General features: G+C 39.5%; 1 protein-coding gene across 5 annotated transcripts in view; it reads left to right on the top strand.

Moving 5' to 3' along the window:
* The window catches only part of Astn2 (astrotactin 2), an 848095-nt gene that overhangs the window by 701911 nt on the left and 122321 nt on the right, over positions 1-23863 (top strand). For all 5 annotated transcript variants that reach the window (XM_046451532.2, XM_046451529.2, XM_046451531.2 and 2 more), the window contains 2 exons: positions 281-414; positions 2252-2400. In XM_046451532.2, the coding sequence (XP_046307488.1) occupies positions 281-414; positions 2252-2400 (283 nt within the window). The remainder of the gene's footprint in view (positions 1-280; positions 415-2251; positions 2401-23863) is intronic.

Below are 23863 nucleotides of genomic sequence, written 5' to 3'. Positions count from 1 at the left end.
GGGGAATAAGTTAATGTAGATGGAGTTTCAGGATCAGGGAAGGTTCTCTCAGTGGATCCTGTTAGGATGGTGTCTCCATGATCATTCTGGCCCCTGGATAAGGAATTGCTTAGGCAGGGAGAATCTTGTGGTAGAATAGTAGAGATTTAAGTAAAGAGGGCGTCCTGTGCCTAGGAAGACTGCTCCAAATCCCTCGAAGCTGCCATCACGGCCATGGGCACCTTGATCTTAGTCTCTGCACCATCGTCATTATCATCTCTTCTGTCATCCTTTCTTCCAGGCTTTCAAGAGTGCACTGATGAGTTCCTACTGGTGCTCAGGGAAAGGGGACGTGATCGATGACTGGTGCAGGTGTGACCTCAGTGCCTTTGATGCCAGTGGGCTCCCCAGCTGCAGCCCCCTTCCGCAGCCGGTGTACGTATGTATGGCCCCTCTTCCTTTGGCCACTCCTTTCCTGGACTCACTCTGACCTAGACAGCCTGGTATATCTTGGCTCTGTTCCCAGGTGCCTAACCAGATCCCTGAAGTCTCCAGGGATCTTGGGAAAGAAGGGACCTTTGGCAGAATGGAGGCATGGTACAGGGGTAGATGCTGATATCTAAGTGCATGTTATTTCTCTTTTTCTCTCTTTTTTTTTTCTATTGGATATGGAACCTGAGGACACTTTATTGCTGAGCTACATCCCAGTCCTTTTTATTTTTATTATTTTAGTTTTGAGACAGAGTCTTTCTGAGTTGCTAAGGACCTCACCAAGCTGCTGAGGCCAGTCACAAACTTGTGATCCTCCTGCCTCTGCCTCCCTTGTCTGTCAGATTACAGGCATGCACCACCACACCCGGCAGTGTGTGCTATTGTAAATGAAGCTGTTTAGACCATAATTCCTTTCTTCACTCAGCTACTCAGCAAAGGTTTGCTGGGCCACTGATGACTGTTTTGTAGTACTACTGTTTTGTCAGTTCCTATTTTGAGCACTGGGGCTACTGAGATTAAGAAAATGTGGAACCTCTCCTAAGGAACTTCATTTTATTAATTTGTTCATCATATAATTTTGAATAACTGCTTTGTGCTGGATACTGGGGGAAAAACACATCAATGGACAAGAGAGGCACAGTCTGTACATTTATGGAGGGAGCATTTTTAGTGGAGGAGACAGATACCAAAGGAAAATATGATTTATTTAGAAATTTAAATAAGAAAAAACAAAGAGTTGTAATGGGAGAGTAATGAGGGTATACTTTAAGTGGAAGGGAGGAGGAACAGGCAGGAAAACCTCTCCGAAGAGGCCTGAATTATAATAGGGGTCAACCTGGCTGTTAACAGGTAGCAAGAATCACCATTTAGGCAAAAGGCATGGTGTATGTGAAGGCCCTGACACAGGAACTTCACCTGGGGAAGCAGAAGAAGGTCGTCTTGATTGGAAGAGTATGATTACAAATTTGTGTGAAAAGCAACGAAGTGGGTGGGAGCCCATAACATGAAGCAGAGTCCCATGATGCACTTCTGCAGGATGAGAAGAATCATATTCCAAGACAGCCCTTGAAGAGATAGTGTGAGATGGTGTGAAAAAGAAAGAATCTGGGCTGGAGATGAGCAAGATTACCTTATGGTCCTGTCTCTAACTTGCTGTGTGAATTTGTGCAAGTCATTTCCCCTTTTTTGGGCCTTATTTTCCCCATTTTCTGAAATGAGGGAATTATAGACTTTATTATCTCGAAGGATCAATCCATCTATAACCTTCAGTCATTTTTTTATTGCTTTACAAGAGGATTCATTCCAGGATTCAGGCTCTTTTTGAGAGAATTTTAATTCTAAGTCTCCTTTTGAGAGACTTAAGGATATTGGACAGTTGACTAAGACATTGTGGAATTGAAGGGAATGGCAGAAAGTTTGAAAGCTCCCAGGTTTGAAGTCACTACTAATTTATTTGAAAATGAGCATCACTGAGAATATAGTTTAAGTAAATGGAAAAATAATCCATTTTCTTTGAGCAAATACAGTATTCATGGATTAATTTGTTAAATGCCACATGGATCTTAAAATGCAGCTCTTTGTATCCCTGTTTCATGGATGAGAAAACAGAGACCTCAAGAAGTGAAATAATTTATCCAGGGTAGTGCAAGGTTTTGGTGGTGGATGGAATGAGGATCTGAATCTAAGCTAAAACTTTTGCTTCATCTGGACACATGCAGACTCTTGGACCCCAGCTAATGTTGGCTAGAAAACAAGCAACCTTTCCTGTCATTTCCTGTAGGCTGCGGCTGTCCCCAACAGTGGAGCCCTCCAGCACTGTGGTCTCCTTGGAGTGGGTGGATGTTCAGCCAGCTATTGGGACCAAGGTCTCCGACTATATTCTGCAGTACAAGAAAGTGGATGAATACACAGACACCGACCTTTACACAGGTAAGCTTGTGACTTCCCATTTCATTGGACTAGCAGGACAATGAAGGGAAACTTGATTTTCTAATGTCTTTGGGAACTTGGTATGATTTGGCTTGGGAAAGCATTAAGAAATTTCCTTGTTTGCTGATTTTTCTGGTGCCCATCAATACGTGATTTGTTTTGTATGATTTTGAACAAGGTAAGATAGCAAGTAGTCATTGGAAAGTGTTTCCCTGAGTAGGACCTTCAGAAAATATGAAAAGGACTAGTTGATTCTGAAGAGGATTTGGCCTTTCTTTTTTGGGGAAGGCTTATAGGTCTCATGTTTGAAAACTTTGGTCTGTAAATATATTATTTAAAGATATTCAAAGAATAATATGATGGGTCTTCATGAACTGTACTTTGGGAAAGCAAGAATCAGAAATGATCTGAGTATGCAGGATCATTTACAAAACATGGCTTTTCAGAAGTCTATATTTGCTTGTAACTCAGAATGTTTCCTCTGAGTTGTTCTAAATTCCTGACACTGCCAAGAAACTAAGCATTCACCTGTGATCTGTATTGAAGGCTTATATTTCCTGCTCTCTGTTGCAACTTACACTGAGTAATTATTCTTTTCCAGCCAGAAAACATTAATTGAGCATGTACTTCCTCTTTCAGGACCTGAACTAAGTACTTTGTTCAGTGTCTCTCTGAGTCCTAAAAACTTTAAGAGGCTTGATGCTTATTGTGCCCATTTTAAGGATCAAGAAGCTGAGACTTACCCAAGGTTGTCCAACTAGTAGTATCTCCTTAAGTTCACAGTTTTAATCCTGAACCATGACTGGGTTATTAAAAGAATTAAAAAGTATTCTTGCTTTATTCATTGCCCGGTTAGAATATAAGCACAAGGAGGAAAAAATGACTTGTCTGTTTTAAACCAGGCTGAATTCCCAACACCTACCATCAACTCTGGCATTCAAATATTTGTTGAGTGAATGAATAGTGAATGAGTGAAAGAAATTTTCTTCATTGTTTCCTTTTCTTTTTGTCGCTCTGCACCTTTTGCTTTTTCTACCTTTCTCACTTTCCTCTCTGAGCTATTTTTGCTTTGCTTTCTCTGAAATTGAGAAGAAACTACTACAGTGAGGTTGTGAGTGTGAAATAGGTCATAAAGGTGCAGGTTACGGAGGATGTACGAAGCCACATTAGCTAGTGTTGGGATATTGGGATTGATGTGGCCTGTTTGATGATGTCGACTGGAGGGGTAGAGTGGGCTGGAGGAGGTATCACTTTCACTGAGGAGCTACTCGTGGAACAATCATTGGGCAACCTGTTTTGCTTCCTTAGTTTTTTCTCTTTTGACTCCATGTATGTGTTGCTTGCGTGTTTATTCAAGACCATGTGAGCATGTGCATGTGTAAGTTTAAGGTATGTGTATTTGTGTTCATTAGCTTGCACTTTTATTTTTATGTGGTTGAGATTTGCCAGTATCTGTGAATGAATGGGTGAGTGTGTATTTTTTTTTTGTGTGTGTGTGTCTACCTGTGTAAAATGCTACTTTATAATAGCAGATACTTGTAGACCACAGATACCAAGAGACATGAAAGTTATCTGATGGTGGGTTTATACATGTAGATGTTCGACATCTCTATAGCATGCTTCTCTTTTCAGAATTAAAAAACAACAACAACAGCAACAAAAATAAATTAAAAAAAAAAAAGAGGGAGAGGGATACCTGGGCCAAATGGTGGTTCCATTCCCAGTTTTCCAAGGAATCTCCATACTGCTTTCCATATTGGCTGCACCAATTTGCAGTCCCACCAGCAATGTATGAATATGCCTTTCCCCCCATATCCTCAAGCATGGTAATATTTGACTGAATATCAGACATTGTGATTTCTGCCTTATTGGATGCTAGATACTTTTTAATTCCTAAAACTAATTTTGTACCCCATTTTAGGAGACAGGTAAGTTACCTTGCAGTTTGATCTTGCTTTTAAGATTTGTTATGTGGAACTGGAGAAATGGGCAGTTGAGGGTTAATTATTCCATATTATTGAAGGGAGATCATTCTATGTATTTTACACAATAGCCCATGAATTAAGAGGTTTTTCCAGTATGGCTTATAGTGGCAGGAACTGTCACTGGTCCTTGTATAAGCACTGGGCATGGTCCCTTCTAATCCTCTTGGATTGGTAGTTTTCTTATATCCATGTGTCAATAAGTACTGTGCTGAATATTGAAGGAAAATCCTTCAGAGTTCTCTTCACATATTTTTCTATGTAGCTCTTCTCCTTCTTATCACTCTGTCCTGCAAGTTCTAGTCTCCCTGGACTCAGAACTCTGTCTTCTCAATTTAGGCTCAGAATTTGCCAGACTTTCTCTCTCTCTGCACTGTGACTTAGAAACCCTCTAAAGGCAAAGGGAAGTTTTAGGGCTCACAGGACTTGTTTTGTACCTTTCAGGATCCCTGTCATTTGTTGCCTGGTTTCCAATTCTTTGAAAACTTGTCATATATATGTTCCTCTGCGTTGTGTGTTTTTAATTTTTCTTAATGTTTCAGGCAGTAGGGTAAGTAAATCTAGTCCATGATGTTTCTTGTGGTCCAGAAATGGAAACCTAAGATTTAGTCTTCATTCTCCAGGAAACAGTGCTCTAATACAAGAGTTCCTTTTCTTAACTAAGGTAAAACTTGCTTCTTTTTAGTTATGTAGCCTATGGTCACTTGATGTCGCTTTGACTCCTTCTTCTTCCTGCAGCCATTCACAAGGTTGAAAACAATGACATATCTGACTGCAAATTTGCAGGTTCTTTTAACCTTCCTTCTAGGACTTGACTTTCATTGTGCATTCTCCATATTAGCTCTTGGTGGGGCAACTGTCTTTGGGGAACTTTCCACACTACCTGTCAAATATGGGTGTGTAATGTTCACTGAGTTATTTTGTATATGGATAGGCATTTGAGTGTCTTAACTTTTCTCCAACTCTGACATTAACTCCCTGAGCACTGTGTAGTCTTATGGGATTTTAAGTAGTCCTAGGGCTTAGCTGAGTGCATAGTAAACCTTCTAAAATGTATCCTGTCCAATCGGTGCTATAGATGATTGGAGGTGGATATCTGAAGCATTCACCTCATCTATTGCCTTCATGAAGGAATATGAATTTGGGAGTAGCTAACTTCTACAGGGCACAGTGCCACATATCTGTAATCTCAACAACTCAGGAGATGAGACAGGAGAATTGAAAGCTGGAGGCCAGCAATTTAGTGAGGATTTGTCTCAAAATAAAAATAAAAAAGGCCTGGGTGTAGGTCAGTGGGTTAAATCCAGTACTGCAAAAAGGAAAACCTAAGCTAACTTCTAGTTTCAGTTTCTACTTCTTCTCAGTGAAAGATATAAGAGCAGTCAATATCTTTCCTTGGTCTCAGTTTCCTTACGTGGGAATGGGAAAAATGACACAAATTTCAAAAGCTATTTTAAGAATCAACTATATGCTAAGTGAAGCTAGCCAATCCCTAGAAAACAAATGCCAAATGTCTTCTTTGATATAAGGAGAGTAACTAAGAACAGAGTAGGGTCGAAGAGCATGAGAAGAAGATTAACATTAAACAGGGATGAGAGGTGGGAGGGAAAGGGAGAGAGAAGGGAAATTGCATGGAAATGGAAGGAGACCCTCAGAGTTATACAAAAGTACATACAAGAGGAAGTGAGGGGAAGGGGAAAAATAATACAAGGGGGACAAATGAATGACAGTAGAGGGGGCAGAGAGAGAAGAGGGGAGGGGAGGGGAGGGGAGTGGGGATAGTAGAGGATAGGAAAGGCAGCAGAACACAACAGACACTAGTATGGCAATATGTAAATCAGTGGATGTGTAACTGACGTGATTCTGCAATCTGTATATGGGGTAAAAATGGGAGCTCATAACCCACTTGAATCAAAGTGTGAAATATGATATATCAAGAACTATGTAATGTTTTGAACAACCAACAATAAAAAATTAAAAAAAAAAGAAAGGAAAAAAAAAAAGAATCAACTATAGCTGGGTGTGGTGGCACTCACCTGTAATTCTAGCAGCTTGGGAGGCTAAGGCATGAGGATCACAAGTTCAAAGCTAGCCTTAGCAACTTAGGGAGGCTGTAAGAACCTAGTGAGACCCTGTTTCAACATAAAAAATAAAAAGGGTTGGGGATGTGGCTCAGTGGCAAAGAAAGAAAGGAAGGAAGGGAAGGAAGGAAGGAAGGAAGGAAGGAAGGAAGGAAGGAAGAAAAGCAACTAGCAACTATCGCATTCTTTGAGGAACATAATAGAAACTAACATACTAACATTTTTAATTGTTTCTTTATGATTTCCATAAATTTAAAAAAAATGAAAGAGAAAAATAAATGTCAGGAATAAAACAACAAATTTTAAAATTTGTTTAGGTCAGGTGAGGCCAGAATAGAGCAATGTGGGCTTTCTTCTTTGATCTCTCTTGATTTTTGTTGACAGCCACGTCCAGGGCTGGAATTATTTACTTATTCACGAGCCTCATGTGCATGTGTGCACAGACATAGGTGCATACATGAATCTCTCTTTCTCTTTTTCTCCCGTGTGTGCATATGAACACACACACACACTCTTTATGGCTGCCATGTGTTCCACACCCTTTTCCACTATTAAAATGCTCACTCTCTCCTGCCCTGCCTTCTCCTGGTTTTGACGCCCTCTTTGTTTCCTTCAGAGAAACCATTGCTCTGTTGGTTCTAGGACTGTTGGGAAAGCCAAGCATAAGTAGCCTCCTGTTCCAGTTGTTTTGAGCAGAAATGGGTTTTGTTTTGGGGGGTGGCTGAATTTCCCGCACGCTAATCTGTCATCAATATTAAAAACAGACGTTTGGTTCTCCCACATGTCCTCATCAGGACAATTGGCATGGGCTTCAGCCTCTTGGGCAGGGTAGACACAGGAGGGTGGGAGTAAGAAGGGGGGGGCTGAAGCACAAGCAGATTTAATGAATCCAAATCCCTTGTCTGACCTGTGGAGAAAAAGACTCAGAGGACAGGGACTTGCCCAAAGGTTACATACATGGTGAATTGGGGGCAAAGCCAGAGGTAGAATTGCTCTCCCCACCAATGGGTATTTCCACCGGTGCATATTATATCTGGTATGATTTTATTCTGGTAGAATAAACCTAGAGACATCTGAATGGCTGGGAAGAATTGGGTATCAAGCCCCTGGAAAGCAATTAGAGGGTTGTGATCTTGTGGGGAGAAGAGACTATCAAATTAATCCCTTGCCAACTTCTGATAATCATATCATATGCCAACTTCTAGAAACCCAGAAGCTCAGAGCAGAAGGACCAAAGGCATTGATTCCACCGTCCTTGATGTAAAGATGAGAATAGTGAGAAACAAGGGGAAGGGTCTCACCTAGTATCATAATCCCCCTCCCCCTTCCCCATCTGGGTATGTCCCTGCCACATTCCTGTGCAGATTTTTTTTGTTGTATGTGCCTCTTCTGCTGGGCCTTTTTTTTTTTTTTTTAACTATTTAAAAATAAAAATAAAAAGCCCAGAGGCTTCTCTCACCATGAGAGTCTTAGCTTCCACTGGTTTAGTTCAGGTCTGGAAGGCCAGCTGGCTCTTTTGGCTCCCACTGAGGCAGCAGGCCCTTTCTGCTATTCCCCCACCGCTCCTAACAAAAGACACAACATCTGGAGTCCACCAGTGTCCCTTTCTGCCCTGCCATCTGGGAGCCTGATGGGCCTCACCCAGCTGATTGATGCCAGGCTTGTCCCCTGCCAACTCTCAACTCTCGTCTCTGTTTCTTCCTTTCTCTATCCTTTTCTAGCTCTTTCTTTCCTCTATCCTCTCTCTTTTCTCTCTCTCTCTCTCTCTCTCTCTCTCTCTCTCTCTCTCTCTCTCTGTCTCCTTCTCTTCTTATCTATCTATCTCCTATTTTCACTCCATGTCATTTTCTTCCCATGACTCAGCCTACCGTTTTTGTCTTTTTCTCTCCAAGTTGGCTCAGAGATGAGATGCTCATCGAGATTCGGATCTGGGTCAAGAAGGATGTCCAGAAGTTCAGAGAACATTTCTGTCCACTCCCAACCATGTCCCACATCCTCTTCCTTCCTTACTAACATGTCTCATTTACATTTACATCCATCCTCCCTGTCACTGTTACAACCCATACACCATTCCATTTTAAAACTTAGAATGAAGAACTTCTTGAATTTAGGGGAGCAGTTATGGAGGTGATTACACATGGGTACTAATTTAAGGCGAAGGTGGCAAGACCCCTTTCCTCCAATAGCTGAGAAGGACGTGTGACTATGATGGAGAAATTATATTGAAGGTGTTTATGAAATCCTGTGGAAATTACTCATGGCTTCTCAAGGCATGTGGGCCATGACTGAACCATGCTCTTTGTCTGTGAAAGTAGAGGGGCTCTCACCTTATCTGCTTGCCCTGGACTAGCTTGAGGGAGGTGACATTAATAGAGACTAGACTCCACTCCCTAAACAAGAGCAGAGGTGGGAGAGTGGGTAGGAAATGCGTTTTATAGGGTGAGATACAAAATGACATGACTGCAAACATCTGGAACTTATATGAAGGTCTCAGAAAAATGTTTCTATCCCTTCAGCCTCTCCTTGGGTGAGAGGTATCAAGAGTCAAGAGCCTCCAAATAGAACAGGTATTTAGAATCTTAATTCTATCATTTCCCCATGCCATCCAGTCTGCCTTCCATATCACAGAGTTCTTTACCAGTCACAAATATACTCATCCACCTGATGAATGTGTACGGAATTCTTGCTATGGTTCAGGTACTTCAATTCATGCTGGGCATGGAATGGTAACAAGAGAGGCCTGATTCCTGCCTTCATGGAACTTATTGTCTACCAAGAGAGTGAAAAAAGTATGGAGAAGTTTCTGTGATAGTGTAATAGACTTGAGATAACTCAGATGTGGTAGGAACATAGAAAAGTGGCTTCTAACCCAGTCTGGTGGTGTCAATAAAATGTACTCAGGAGAAGTAAGCAACTGTTTGAGATCCTGGTCTTAGAAATTAGCCTACTGATTCAACTCCTTATATTCAAGACAGCCAGTCCCCACCTGGATGAAAAGACTGCACTTCTGGTCTTAGTACCCCTCAGCTTGCGTCTGTTGTCCTTCCTATATTTGGTAGTAGCTACGTATTACAGATGTCAAGTGAAGAAAAACTAGAATCCCCTCCATACCTACCAGAATCTCCTACTAGACAAGTAATAATTATGCCAGGTAGCTTTCATACAGAGATTTTGTGAAGACCAAATCTATCCATGGTAGAGTGTGAAGTTCATATTTTAGCCAATGTTCCCACCAACCTTCTGATCTCCTTTGCCTGTGTTTAAATTGTCTTGCTTGGTAAACACCTACCTAAATGCATGCAGTTCTCCATCTTATGTGATAATATAGACAAACAGCTAGAGAACCGCATACAGTATAGAATATGGTTGCCAGTATATCATTAGTTACCAGTGTCAGTTGGGCTCTGTGTGCTCTCTGGCAATTTTTCTCCTGGTCTTTTATATTCCTCATCAGCTTTAAACCTACCTTCCTTCATCCATAGAGAAAATATTAACAGTGAGTCCTTCAATTTACTTCCATAAGAGTTGTAAGTCTGTATGCTTTTTTTACATACTTCCCCCCTTTCCTTCTCAGATAATGTAGGAGGTGCCCTTTTTAACTCTCTAAAGTTAGTCCTTGTACTACACTGTTTCTTATGACTTCCTAATTTTTTTTTTTTTGGAAACAACATATAAATTCTCTGCTTACATCATTCTTCAGCAGATTGTTTTTACTATCCTTTAAGTATGTTCAACTTTTCTTCTTAAAACAAAGAAACAAACAACATACTTCATTTTCCATGATAATAATCTCCATTCTCTTCTTTGTAAACACACTTTGAAAAAACAGTCTATGATGGCGGACTCCAGTTTTTAACTTTCTTCTCATTCTACTATGTCTTCTGCTACTACCAGCTTACTGACACATTTTTCTTCATGAGCAACTGTGACCTCCATGTCATTAAATCCAATGACTATTTTTATTGTCACAAACTTACTTGATTTTTTTTTTTTACATTCTACAGTGTTGACCATTATTTTCCAAAACATTTGATTTCCTTAATTCTTTTTATATCACCTTTACCTGGTTTTCTGTTTTTCTCTATGACTTCAAATCAGTCTCTCTTGCTGAGGGCTCTTGTCTTTTTTAAAAATTTTAAGGCTCCATATGGTCTGGTTCTGTATCTTCTTTTCTTAATTTAAATTCTCTGGGCTACCAAATCCACTTCCATAGGAAAGGTCAGCATATTTCTTATTCTTAGAGTTCTCATTTTTGTCTCCACTTCATTTTGCTAAGCTCCCTACTCATATCCAACTAACCTTTATAGACATCTGCTATTTGATGTTTCGTAAGCTATCCAAACTCAAAACATCTTAAATAATACTTATTATCATCTCCCTACAAGTTTGCTCCTTCCCAACTGTTCATTTACTCTCTGTGTAGCTAGTGCCTCTGTAAAGTCAGCTTCTTAAAGTGAAACGACAAGCACTGTCTCCAACTCTTTTCTCTTATTCACCATTATATTCAATTCATAACGAAGTTATTTTGCTCTTGAATTTGCTTCTTTCTTTTTATTCCCATTGTTTATCTAAACCACCTGTTATCTCTGAAATCACCTTCTAATTAGTCCTCAGATTACACTTTCTCTCCCTCTCAGTTCTCAATTCTAAAGCCAGAATTAACATTTTTTGGGGGGTGGGTACTAAGTTGCTTAGCACCTCTCTTTTATTGAGGCTGGCTTTGAACTCGAGTTCCTCCTGCCTTAGCGCCCCCCTCCCCGGATGCTGGGATTACAGAGTTACCATATAAAATATACATTTAATCACATTTAGTGTATACAGTATCCCCTGGCATAACACATACATCAATACTTATTCAATATATAGGTATCACAATTCGTAAGTATCATACTCCTGATTTAAAAATTAAGAGCCTCTATAACTCTTCTAATTAATGATACTTCTTGAAATGCCCTATAAGTTTATGCATTGTTTCACTTACTTTCCCTTCTAGTTTGACTGTTCATGACACTGATTTTCTTTCCCATTTGAGCTATGAACTCATGTCTCAGCTTAAATGTCACTTATCTGAAACTTTGGCCCCCTCTTTGACTTGGTGAACTTTTAGCATTTTGTACATCTCCTGACTAGTGCTGTTTACAATCATACTGAATATATTTAGATCAGGGGGCAGAGATTCATCATTTGCTTTTCTTATCACAATATTACCTTCTTCAGGGTGTAGTTATTTTTTTTATCATTCTATCCCCAGTGCCTCCTACAGTGGTAGGCATTTGATAAGCATCCAATAAAGACCTGAAGTGTGAGCAGGAAGTTGAGATAAAAGAAAGGTTTGGGGTTGGATGGAGATGGAGAGTCATCCAGTTAGTGGCCTTAGGGAATGAGATGATGGTGTGGTTGGAGTGTAAATTCTGAGCGATGGAATTAAAAGAGAAGACACTATAGAAGAGGTGAGACTATGGAGAGTTGTTTAAGACCTGCTAAAGAGTGAAGGTTTTATCTCCACGACTGCTCAGTGAAGGATGAATTGAAGAACCTTTAAATCCATGACCTTATTTTATCCAAAAATTAATTCTTATAGAAGAGAAATACTGTCTTCATTTACAGATGAGGGAGTTGAGTCAGGCTTGTGAAGTTCATAGATGAAGGTCAAACTTCTGAGAAGTGAGCAGCCAAGAATTGATTTCTTGTCTCCTGACTATTTAATCTATACTTCATTATAAATGAAAGATACATTTATTTTTTAATGATGAAGGCTTTTTCTTATAAACTTAAGAAACTAGATTAAAAATAATTTGCAGGATTTACAGTCTAACATCAATCGTATGTGTAGAAATGAGAGGGTTTGGGGGCGGGGTACTGGGGATTGAACCCAGTGGTGTTCTACCACAGAGCCACTGACCCAGCCCTTTTTATTTTTTATTTTGAGACAGGGTTTCTTAGAGCCTTTCTAAGTTGCTCAGGCTGGTCTCAAACTTGTAATCCTCCTTGTTTCAGCCTTCTGAATCACTGGGATCAGGAGCGCTGAGAGAGTTTGAAATGTACCTGACACTTTCCTTCATCCTAGTACTATATAAAGTCAGGTCCCTCTGCTTCTAATCCACACTCCTTTTCACTGCTCACTGCTACAGTAATACAGCCAGAGTGAAGAAACTCCCAGATTCGAGGATCAAGAATGATGGAGTGGGCTTTTCCATAGAATATCACAGCTCCTGTAGTTATTCTGTGTGACTAGTTGATGTAAATCTGTAGGACCAGGGCACAGTTTCCACTGTTTACCAGGAGGGATGGGCTGATAGGATTGAGCAGAGACATTAAAGAGATGGCCTGAGGAAGACACAAGAGAAATAAAAGGCAGGATACAGCTGACCCTTCCCTGCTTTACCTGACATGGGGAGGTTAAGGAACCTAGAATTCCCACCTTAGACATCATTGATTGACTTCTAAAAATGTTAATTACTGCTCCATTTTATCTCAAAATCTGTCCTTATTTTTCTCCCCACAAGAGGCACCACCCGATATACTTCTGGGATGACTTCTTCATCCTGCTTTCTGCCTCTAGTCTTGCCCCTGTACTTAAGCTTCCTCAGTTTGCCAGTCATATCTGCTTACACCAATGTTTCCCCAAACAGGTTCCTCATATGATAACAGCATCAGGGGAAAAAAATCCGAAATAAACAGCAATACTTTTCAGCATTATTGTGAGCGACAGTTGAAATTATGTCAGTTTTATGTGGGATGCTTGATACATAGAAGATTTTCAATAATCATCCATCCCTTTTCCTTTCTAATCTTCAATAATTGGTCTTAAACTAGTGAGAGGAAACCAGTGGCTACATAATATATTTTGAAATATATCAATAAATGCTATCATTGGAAATCTAGATGTTTTTAATATGTAAATATGAATCCCTGCCTTCTTCTGAAAAGTGGGTTCTGGCAGGCTTGGGCTCACATGACCACATGACCACGGTTGGCAGGGGAATTGGGTAGGAACTGTTCACTTTAGAGCACACATGCAAACTCTATGGTTTGTCATAGCCCCCCTCTTCCAGATTTTCTGACATCCAGATCACTATATTAAAATCTATTTGTATATTACATATTACTTATTAATGTGTAAAGTACATTATCTGCTTTGCTCTGTAAGATATTTGAATGTGTTATCCCTAATTTAGACCAGGTATAGAGAGGATCTTCCCATGAGATCCTCACCATATCTTGGAGTATTTGTGTCTGATGTTTGTCCGTAACATGGGCAAATGAGTTTGAAATAATTATTTAATAAGAAGAGAAATGTCTCATTAGAATTGCTTTAATTTCTTGAATATTTTCTACATACCCTACACAACTGATAGCTTGGTGAGGTATTGAGGATATTCTCTAGATGTTTATTGTATACATTATTCATCTTCTCCTAGCACAGGGTCTGGTTTATAAGAATAACCTAATGAATATCCATTAAATGAGTGCCCTGAATGAATAAGGTAGCGATGCTGTCTTAAACTCATTTAATTCTCATCACACTTCTATGATGGAGTTACTATTGTTATCCTAATTTTCACAAAAGAAGAAACCGAGGCTATGAAGTAGCCCTCTCAGTCACAGGTCCAGAATTATAAAATGTCCTATTCACAAGATGCTTGCACATTAGTTAAGCCAACCTCCTCAGATGAGGGGACTGAAACCCAGAAGTCAAGGAACTTCCCCTCAGTCTCCTGGTAAGTAAGTTATGGCCAGCGCATAGGTAGGGTCTCCTGAGTCCCAGCACAGGGTTGGTTCCTCATACCTTTTGCTGCTGGCAACAGCAAGGCTTGGATTTTTCCACCAACCTTATTCCCTGTCTTCATACACTTCTTGCAATTAGCGTCCTTTTTCATGAGTCATGATGTCCTGCCTCCCAAGGGAAAGATTCTGGGGACATCCCTGGAGCCATCTGAGAGGAGATCAAGGGGTGGTGCTCACCTGACCCCAAACTTCCACAGGGAAAATTCAACTACTTTGTTCTGATGAAGCCTCACCCAACCCAGTGGGGAAAGGTGAGGGTGGAGTCCTCTGGAAATAGAGGATTTGGTTATTAACCAACAATGAGGACAGGCTTATAAGAGAACAATTATGGGTCCTGTTGTAATTGCCCTTTAATCTATAATTGCCAGGTTTTCCTCCAACTCACCTTTGGAGACTGTTGACCTATTTGAAAGCCTCAGGCATGGGTGACATCAGTGATGTAGTGGAGCTTTCCAACACACCAGAGTTCCCTAGGAGGAATTCACTCCAAGTTTCCAACAGGACTTTTAGAATCACAGAAAGTCTGGATGGAACCATAGCAATCTCAGATGCTCCTCTACCCAATGTCTCCCACCCACCCCTTACCTCTCCCTTACATCATACAGATGAGGAAAATGGCTCAGACAAACTCAGGATTCCTACAGAATGTAATCCTGTAGACCCTAGAAGACAGATTAGAAATTTTGGAATAATTCCTGCTCTCAACCCTGACAACTCAAATGCCAAAGAATCAGGTCATGATGACTATGGCTTTGAGTTCATTCACTGATTATTTTAGACTCCTGGGCTTTAGGCATCCTTTGTGGGAATCTGAGTTCTGCTGAGAATTACTTCCAGGGAAAGAGAATATCATTTAAAAGGCTGAACAAGATTGCATTTCCTTTATATAACCATCTTAAGGGATATTTATCTTATATTTAGAAAGAGGTGAGATCCCTGGGACAGCCTGAACACCTTCCTAGAGCACAGGAAAGAGTAGGGGCAGGATGCCTGACAGAGTTATGTGGTATTTTGGGGATCAGTAGTACATCAATGAGTCGTTTTATTACCAGAGAAGACCAATATAACCAAACCTTTTTCTCTTTGTGAGCTGACTTTTAGGAAGTGCAGGCCAACTTAACATGTGAGGGCAGTAACAACACTAACCAACTTTCTCAGTCTCTTACACATTAAGCTGGTTACTCCACATCTACTTCTCTCTGCTTAGAATTCTTCACTGTTCCCCTTTCATAGTTGTTAGAATTGATAGCTCTTTTATAATGTTGGTGTTAATCCCATTCTCATCCTCACAGACAGACCTTCCTGACCACCCAAATATAAGGATCTTCTCTGCCACATTTTCCATATTACTACCTTCATGTCATTTAGCATTTTATGAAATTAGCACATTTATTTATGTATCTGCCTATTTATTTATTTATTTTCCTGTTCTTTTTTAAAATTAGCTTTGCTGAGGCATAACTGATATGCAAAATGGCACACATTTGATGTATACTTCTTGATGTGTTTGAACATGTATGTAACATCCACACTGCCATCTCCACAACTGAGACTAAATATACCCCTCATCTCCACCAATTTCCTTTGGTTTGTATGTGTTTTTGGAAGAATACTTAATATGACATATATCCTTGTAACATATTTTAAAGTGCATGATTCCATATTGTTAACATAGGTACTATGTTTTACTGCAGAGTTCTAGAACTGATTCATCTGCCTAACAGAAAGTCTGTACCCCATTCAAAGGCAATTCTTCATTTTCTGATCTCCCCAGCAGCTGGAAACCATCTTTCTATTCTCTGTCTCTTTGGATTAGACTATTTTAGATACTTAATGTAACTGTAATTATTCACTATTTTTATGTTTCTGGCTAATTTAACTTATATAATGCCCTATAGGTTCATCTATTTTGTTGCAAATGGCAGGATTTCCTTTTTATTTTCAAAGGCTAAATACTATTACATTGTATGCATGCACCACAGTTTCTTTATCCATTTATCTGTTGATGGAAATTGGATAATGAGAATAATGATATAGTGAGCATGGGGGTATAGATATCTCTGAAATTGTGATTTTAATTCTTTTGGATCTATAACCCAAAGTGGAATCGCTGAGTCTTATAGTAGTTTTTAAAAAAATATTTTGAGGAACATTTGTACTGATTTCCATAGTGGCTGTACCATTATACATTCCCCCCAACACTGTACAAGGGACCCATGCTCTAGGAGAGAAGCTCAACATGAATGAAGACCTTGCTTGTCTTATTCCATGCTATATCCCAATATCAAGTTATAAATGGTTATTATAAAAGGTCATGAAACAAGTCATACTACAAATTAGGAAGCAGAAAAGTATTTGAAATAAAGAAAGCCCAAGCAACAGGAATAGAATTTTTTAAAGACTTACTTCATACCAGGAATTCTCTAAGCATTGTTAGAAGTATAAAGCAATTAAAGGGAAAGGGAAGGAGGTGAGTTATATACCAGGTGTTGCTTTATAATCATCAGAATTGTTTCGAAAAGTCAGGCATGGTGACTTAGGAGGCTGAGGCAGAAGGATCACAACTTTAAGGCCAGCCTCAGCAACTTAGTGAGGTCCTATGCAATCTAGTGAGAGTCTGTCTCAAAATAAAAAAAAAAAAAATAGATGTAGCTCAGTGGTAAAGTAGCCCTGGATTGAATCCCCAATACCAACAAACAAACAAATAAATAAATACATAAATAAAAGAATTGTTCTGAAAAGTAGTTCTTATCATTTTCATTTCATAGATGACAACACTGAGGGTATGAAGTGACAGAGCTGGGTTTTGAATCTCATTCTCACTTAGAAGCCCATGTTCTTTATCTGTACTCTTGATAGTTTCCAAGGATTCCCTGAAGGGTGATTTTTTTTAAAATAAAATAAAGGACAAAAGAGTACAATAAAAAATAAGTGAACTTTTAGGCTGTATACTTTTGGTTGATGGCACAATAGAAATGGTAGTCCTGGGTGTTGTTTCCAAGTAAGGAATCATGAGAAAACCTGAGCTCTGAGCCACTGGGGTCATATTCTGGGCCAGGGGCTAAAGGTTTTATACATTGGCTGCAGGTGTCCGATTGTCATGTGCATGATGAGTCATGCTGTAGGAAGCTCTGATATGGCCATACTGCAGCAGCTAAGCTTCTCAAGGGAGTTCCAGGCCTATAGCATAGGCAGACAAGGTATGATAGGAGAATGAGATCCGAGGAGTGTGGTCAACTGGCTGAACCCAAAGTGAGAGAGCAGAATTGAGTGTCAGTGAGACTCTGTCCTCTTAATGTTTCTCACCTACCATTAACTATTTGGACAGCTGTCTTGAGGAGAGCATGGCAAAAAGGAAATGTGACTAAATAGTTGAAGTAATTATTGGAAGAAGCATTGGTTGAGGGTGTGGAACTGATAGAAACTGGGGAACTGGAGAAAGTAATCTTTCACCTTTACCTGGAAGGATGGAAACCATTTCAGTAGTAGAGAACAAAAAACAAACAAACAAACAAACAACAAACAAAAAAAGAAATTCAGACAGAGGGAAGAATATAAACCAGAAAAACATGGAGATGGAAATGAAAAGTGCCTGGAGAAAGGTAGTCTGAGAGAGAATGGAGTTTTGGTCAAGTGAAAGCCCAAGGCCAGGTTAAGATACCTGGACTCCATTCTTTATCCAATTTAGAGTTGTGGGAGGTACTTATGGGTTTAGGCTGTGATTAGAATACACCTCTTTATTCTCTGTCAAAAATGGCTGCAGGCAGGTGAGGTATCATGGTGGTTTCAGTATGGAGTGCACCTCATAAGCCTTGGCAGAAGAACAGAGGATTTATTTTGGACAAGTAGAATCAAAGTAAAGATGTAAAGCAACTTGCTCCCTCCAGACATTCTCTGTCTTTGACATCCCCATGGGAATGGCATTAGCATTCTACTCCACCATCCAGGACAGTTTGATAATTTTTATTAATGTGTGGCCTAGTAAGTTGCCTCAGCCTTCATCCATCAAACCCTGCATCATGCCTTCAACAGCAGCCCACACCCAGTGCCTCAGAAGCCCATATATCATGCCTTGAGGCAGAGAAGCAGATTCCCTTTTATCTCCCTTGCAAAAGCACAGATGTTTGGAATGTCAGTAAATGCACCCAGCCTTCTCTGGGGTTCAGGCACAGCTTCTCCCTGGATGACCTCCTTGGAATCTTCATTACCATTGCATTCCAAGCAGATAAACTCTCCTTTTGTTCCTTCAGTCAAGAGCTGCCTCCACCCCAGTCTTTCAACTCATGTGTCATGGGCAACACATTTGTGCAGCTACATCTGCCTTGTCCAGGCACTGAGGCCATTTGCAAGGCAGATATTAACATTAATCAGCATCTGAAAAATTTTACGCTGTGACCTTCTGATGCCTGGCTCATTTTAGGCTTTCTCCAAATCTCCCCTATATCATGTGAAGAAGGAAGGGAACACATGAAGTCCAAAGAGACATGATACTCATCCTAAATCCCTTTGTGATTTTGGTATTTCTATCTATGGGCCTTAGTTTTTCTATCTGTGAAATTATGTAGTTAAACCAGTTATTTCTGGGGCCTTCACATGTTTAATGTTATATGACTTTAAGTCTCTAAGGTTATTAAACACTTACGCCATTCTCTTCTCTTTCATTCCTTTGTGGCAATACCTTCTGAAATTTTTATAGGAATATAATGTTCATGCAGAAAAGTGCACTAATCATAAGTGTAGATTAATGCATTTTCTTGAAGTTAACACAGCTATGTAACCAGTACATCATGTAAGACATCATGAAGCCCACCTGGACTTCCATTCAGTCACAACCCTTTTCTCAAGGGTGAAACACTTTGTGGACATCAAATGCCAACATTGACTACTTTTGCCTTTTTTTTCAAATTTTATGCAAAAAGTCAAATAATTTGCCTTCTGTTGTGTTTGGCTTCTTTTGTTAACTGTACTGTGAGATTCATATTTTTGGATAGAGTAATTTGTTTTTCCTCCTCTTCTATACTTTTCTTTGTCTTCCTCTTCTTTCCCTTTCACCTTTTTCCTCCCTTCTCCTCCTCCTCCTCCTTCTCCTTCTCCTCTAACTTCTTCTTCAGGGAAAATACCATTAAAAGGCTTTACATTTTCTGAAATGTAAAGATAGCAAGTTATCCTGGAGCTGAGCTTTTAGTCTAGAAAAGTTCTTGGGAATGACCTCTCTTAGTTATATAAAGGTAAGGCCAGTAGATTACGCATGGGGCAGAATTTAATGGAAGCATTTTGTCGCCTGACAAAGGCTGCCCCTTTGGTGACCTCCACAATGAGTATGTAAACCTCAAAGGTCTCTGAAGAGAAGCTATGAAAATTTGATTACAAATTATCCAGGACCTACTGAGAATAAATGGGTGGAAGATCAGGCAAGTTAAGATTGTCTCATCATCTAGGAGTAATCAGGATGAAGGAAGAAGTCTGATTGGTGTGTCTGATCCAAAGCCACAGTCTGCACAGCCACCTTTGCAGAGTCGGTACGACATAAGAATGAGGAATAAACCAAACTAAAGGGGTGGGCTAAAGCTTGCCCCTCTTGAGAGAGTGATATTACTCCATTTGGGAGAGCCAGTGCTCCTCTCTGATGCCATCACCTTCCTGACTTAGCATACAGCGCTGCAGAATCCCTGTTTTCAGTGTGGATATCACCTGGTAGATTCAGGGATTTCAGGTAAAGAAGAAAAGGCTGGCATGGGAGATCTGATAACAATTCTTGCTTCTCTCTCTATAGGGTATTAGAAAACCTCAATTGAGTAAACTTTTGGATATCTTTTATACTCCAAAGGAAAGAGGTTAGCTCTGAGAGAGACACTGGAGTTCTCAACATTGTATCCATGTGAAACAACTAGTCCCAGTATTAAGTGTTTGTACTTCATGTTGTCTTTGTGATATCATTTGTTCAAAAATTATTTACTGAATTTCTATTAACTCTATTCAGTATGTTTGGAACATTTAGAAGTAACACTTCTTTGACTGTCATCTGTTGTTCCTACCTGTCTTAATGAAACCATTGTATTCAGCTATGATTAGAAGGTTCCTTGTTTCTGTGCCTTCCTGGTTGATGAAGCGTTTAATGGGGAGTGTTATCTTCATGAGATATTAAACACTACACAAAACCATTGCTATTGCAAGATCTCAATGCTGGTATGTTGAGATCATTTCTATTAATAGTATAAACTATGTAACCTTCCTTTACACAGGTTTCCTCAAGTTGATTCTGTGAGTTTGTTTTCCTACTTTGAAAGAAAAAGACAAAGTTGTTGGACCAGTTTGTATCAAATTCCCTTATAAATCTGTATTTCCTAGATCTCAGAAGAATGATTTCTTTTTCTTTACTTACTTTATCTATATCTCTAGGACATGAGACAGCCACTCATGTGAATGGATAATACAATCATTTTTCAAAACACTGAAGTGTTAACTATATACTTAAGATTTTTCATTTTTCTTTAAGTTCATAACATTCTGTTTTTTTTTTTAAATCAGTGTATATAGATGTTGGAGAAGAAAACTTCCACTTATCAAACTTTCCAGCATAATATTCAGTAATCATGAAGTATGAAGTCTATCATCCCATTTTATTGATGAAGACATTATTGTTCTGAGAGATTAATATGTCCAAGGTCAAGTAGTATTTAGTTTTAATCCATCATGTCAAAGTCTATTGCAATAACTAGTTCTAACTTCTCCATGGAATCTTTCCTAATTCTTACCTTTGGAGTCATTAAGATTCCAGGTTCTGAGACATCTTTGTTCCTAACCCTGGGAACCTTTGTCAATTGCTTCTTTTCTCACTGTGTCTGCTAGGTGAATAAATAGTATTTTCATTCCCAAGTCTGTCATTCTGTCCCCTCACCACCCTGTGCTAGGAATTGAACTTAGCATGTCTTCGTGCATGCTAAGCACATGCTCTATCACTGAGCTTCCAGCTTCCAGCTCTGCCCTATTTTATAAGCCTTAAGTTTGCTGCTAAAGTGTTTTACAACATACCATCAAACAAAAGCAAGTCTTTCAATAGAAGGTCATAATTCTGGAAGGATCTTTTGAGTTTTAAGACTAAATTGGGGCATTAAATTCATCTTAAGCAGAGTTGGATTTTCCCCCTAGGTTAGAGGGAAGGGTTTTCAATGACCAATGTCATTTGGGATCCTGGAAAGCAGAGGGTGGATATTTTTGGCATGATTTATGCCCAGTGCCTCATTCTTTAGTTGACTCAGGTTTCTGGGTGGGGTTTTAGTTTTGTAGTAAGTCTCTGGACCTAGGACAAAAGTCTGGCCAGTTTCCCCTCAGGTCACTCTAAATGACAAGTAGAAAAATATGGTTAACCTTTTTACAGAGCAGAGATGGAAATGGAGGCTTCACATTCTTGTCTACATGGAAGTACAATCACTCTAATACTAAAAGAATAAGAGGGAGATACTAGGCATAGGAATGATCACCTTCTGCCTTTCCATAACATTTCCTGCTTTAAAAACTCTTGTTGTTGGGCTGGGATTGTGGCTTGGTGGTAAAGCATTTGCCTAGTATGTGTGAGGCACTGGGTTCGATTCTCAGCACCACATATAAATAAATGAATAAAATAAAGACATAATCAATGTCTAAAATTTTTTTTAAAAGCTCTTGTTATTCATTGTCTCATCAAATGCTTACCAGAGTTCTATAATATGAGGTACCCTTGGATTCATCTTCCAATTATGTAAATGAGGTCAGAAAGGGAAAGCACTTCAAGCAAGGATATGTAGCTACTAAGGATGCCTGCTCTTGTCGACAATAGCTACTCTGCAAGGATTTCAAGTAATATCAATCAATCCTTTCAGCAAGTCCTAAAATTTTATATCATTATCCCTAATATATAAATGGGGAAACTGAGTCTGGGTTGTCAATATGTATAGCCCAAAAGTAATTATATGGCTCAGTCACCAACAGAAGTTACCCCTGGCTACACTGAGCCAGTACCTAGGTCTTTCTTAATGATTCTTCATATGGGTCTAGCCTAAGATGTGGATGTTCTGGAACAGTGTTGCCTTTAAACATAGCCAGTTCATCTTAGGAGAGCAGGTTCCTCCAGGTGTAAATTGGTGACCTCTTGTAGATGAGCATTTGCTAATGAGCTGGCAGAATCTTAAACTTGAGAACATAGCTCCTTTCAAAAGTCAAAGTCTCTATTAAGATTTTATCCATAAAGGTCACATTCTTGATTAATTAGTCAAAGTCCTAAGACCTTCTTGGAGTAATCACTACCATTTACTGCATACATCTGTATGCCAGACGACTGTGCTAAGTATATCAAATATACTTTCTCAAATCCTTACAGTGATTCTGTGAACTAGAGGTTGTTATTCCCATTTTAAATGGAAAACTGGTACTTAATCAGGAAAAGTTGTTTTTCTAAGGAAGAAAGGGATTTGAACCCAGGACTATCAGAGTCCTTCCTATTTCTGGTATGCCAAACTTTCTCTTACTGAGCCAGAAACATCATTTACGGAAGAGACTTTATATGTTATCCAGGTCAGTTTTTGATCAGCTCCCACTTTAACGATATGGTTATTAATACCCAGTGGATACAAAGAGCTTGTTTATTAAGAAGAATTTTTGCACCCTGCATTAGCCTAATAGAGAAGGTTTTTAAAGCTGACATTTCCTTATTGGATTTTTCTGGGCTTGGGGATAAAGTTAATCATTGATATAAGGTCCTCCTAAAGCAAGGGCCTTCCTTTAGCATTGTTCTGGGCCCTGGAACATAAAGATCTAGAGGGCTACACCATTCAAGTTTCCTGGAAAATTCCCAGTAATGAATGACCCACCCATTCTTTCCCAGATCCTCTGCTTCTTCCTGAGTGAGACATAATCCTAACAACTGGGTTATGTCACATTTCACTTTGTTTGGAGAGGATCATATTTTCCCTCCTCTTAATTGAGTGATTGAGCCTTTGTGAGCTCACAGATCTAATCTTGAGAAAGTGGTTGGGTTCAATTTGGTTATTGAGACATAATAGGAAGTGATACTTTGGAGAGTTTGGGTTAGAGGGAATGATTGAATATTTTTCCTCCGTTGAGGCCCTGTTTGGGGGCAGGCAAGGACTTTTCCCATGAATATGGACCCTTGTAGCTGGACTATTCCACTCAGTCTCACTGAGGTAAATTCTTGTATAGTAAAATCTGAGGAGACTGTGTCTCCCCCAGGTTACACACTGGTTTTTGTCATCTTTTTTGAGGCCATGTCTCGCTGGTCATTTTGGTGTCAAGGTTTGTGAGTGGGTATGCTATTAGCAGAAGTTAAGGACATCCAATTGTCTTTAGTTCTGGCTTGCTTAAGCAATTTTCTAAGTGGTATTTGAAAAAGTTGCTTCTCCTCTCAGGCTCTGTTTCCCCATTTTTTAAAAAAGGTAGGAATCTTTGTCTATACCACAATCTCCTTTTGAATTAAGGTTCCATGCAGTTAAAGATGATTCAATCTAACCAACACATATACTGAATGTCTGCGGTGGGCCAAGCATTGGACAAAGTGTTGGGAATTCACTGGTGAACAAGAATAGGCAAAAGTTCTGTCCTCTTGAAATTTAGAGTTGA

Source organism: Marmota monax, unplaced genomic scaffold (genome assembly GCF_021218885.2).
Source record: "Marmota monax isolate L192 unplaced genomic scaffold, Marmota_monax_Labrador192_F-V1.1 WCK01_AAM20220418_F8-fsc00020, whole genome shotgun sequence".
Lineage (NCBI taxonomy): Eukaryota > Metazoa > Chordata > Mammalia > Rodentia > Sciuridae > Marmota > Marmota monax.
Note: the sequence above shows the minus strand (reverse complement) of the source record. Positions and strands in the feature narration are given on the sequence as shown.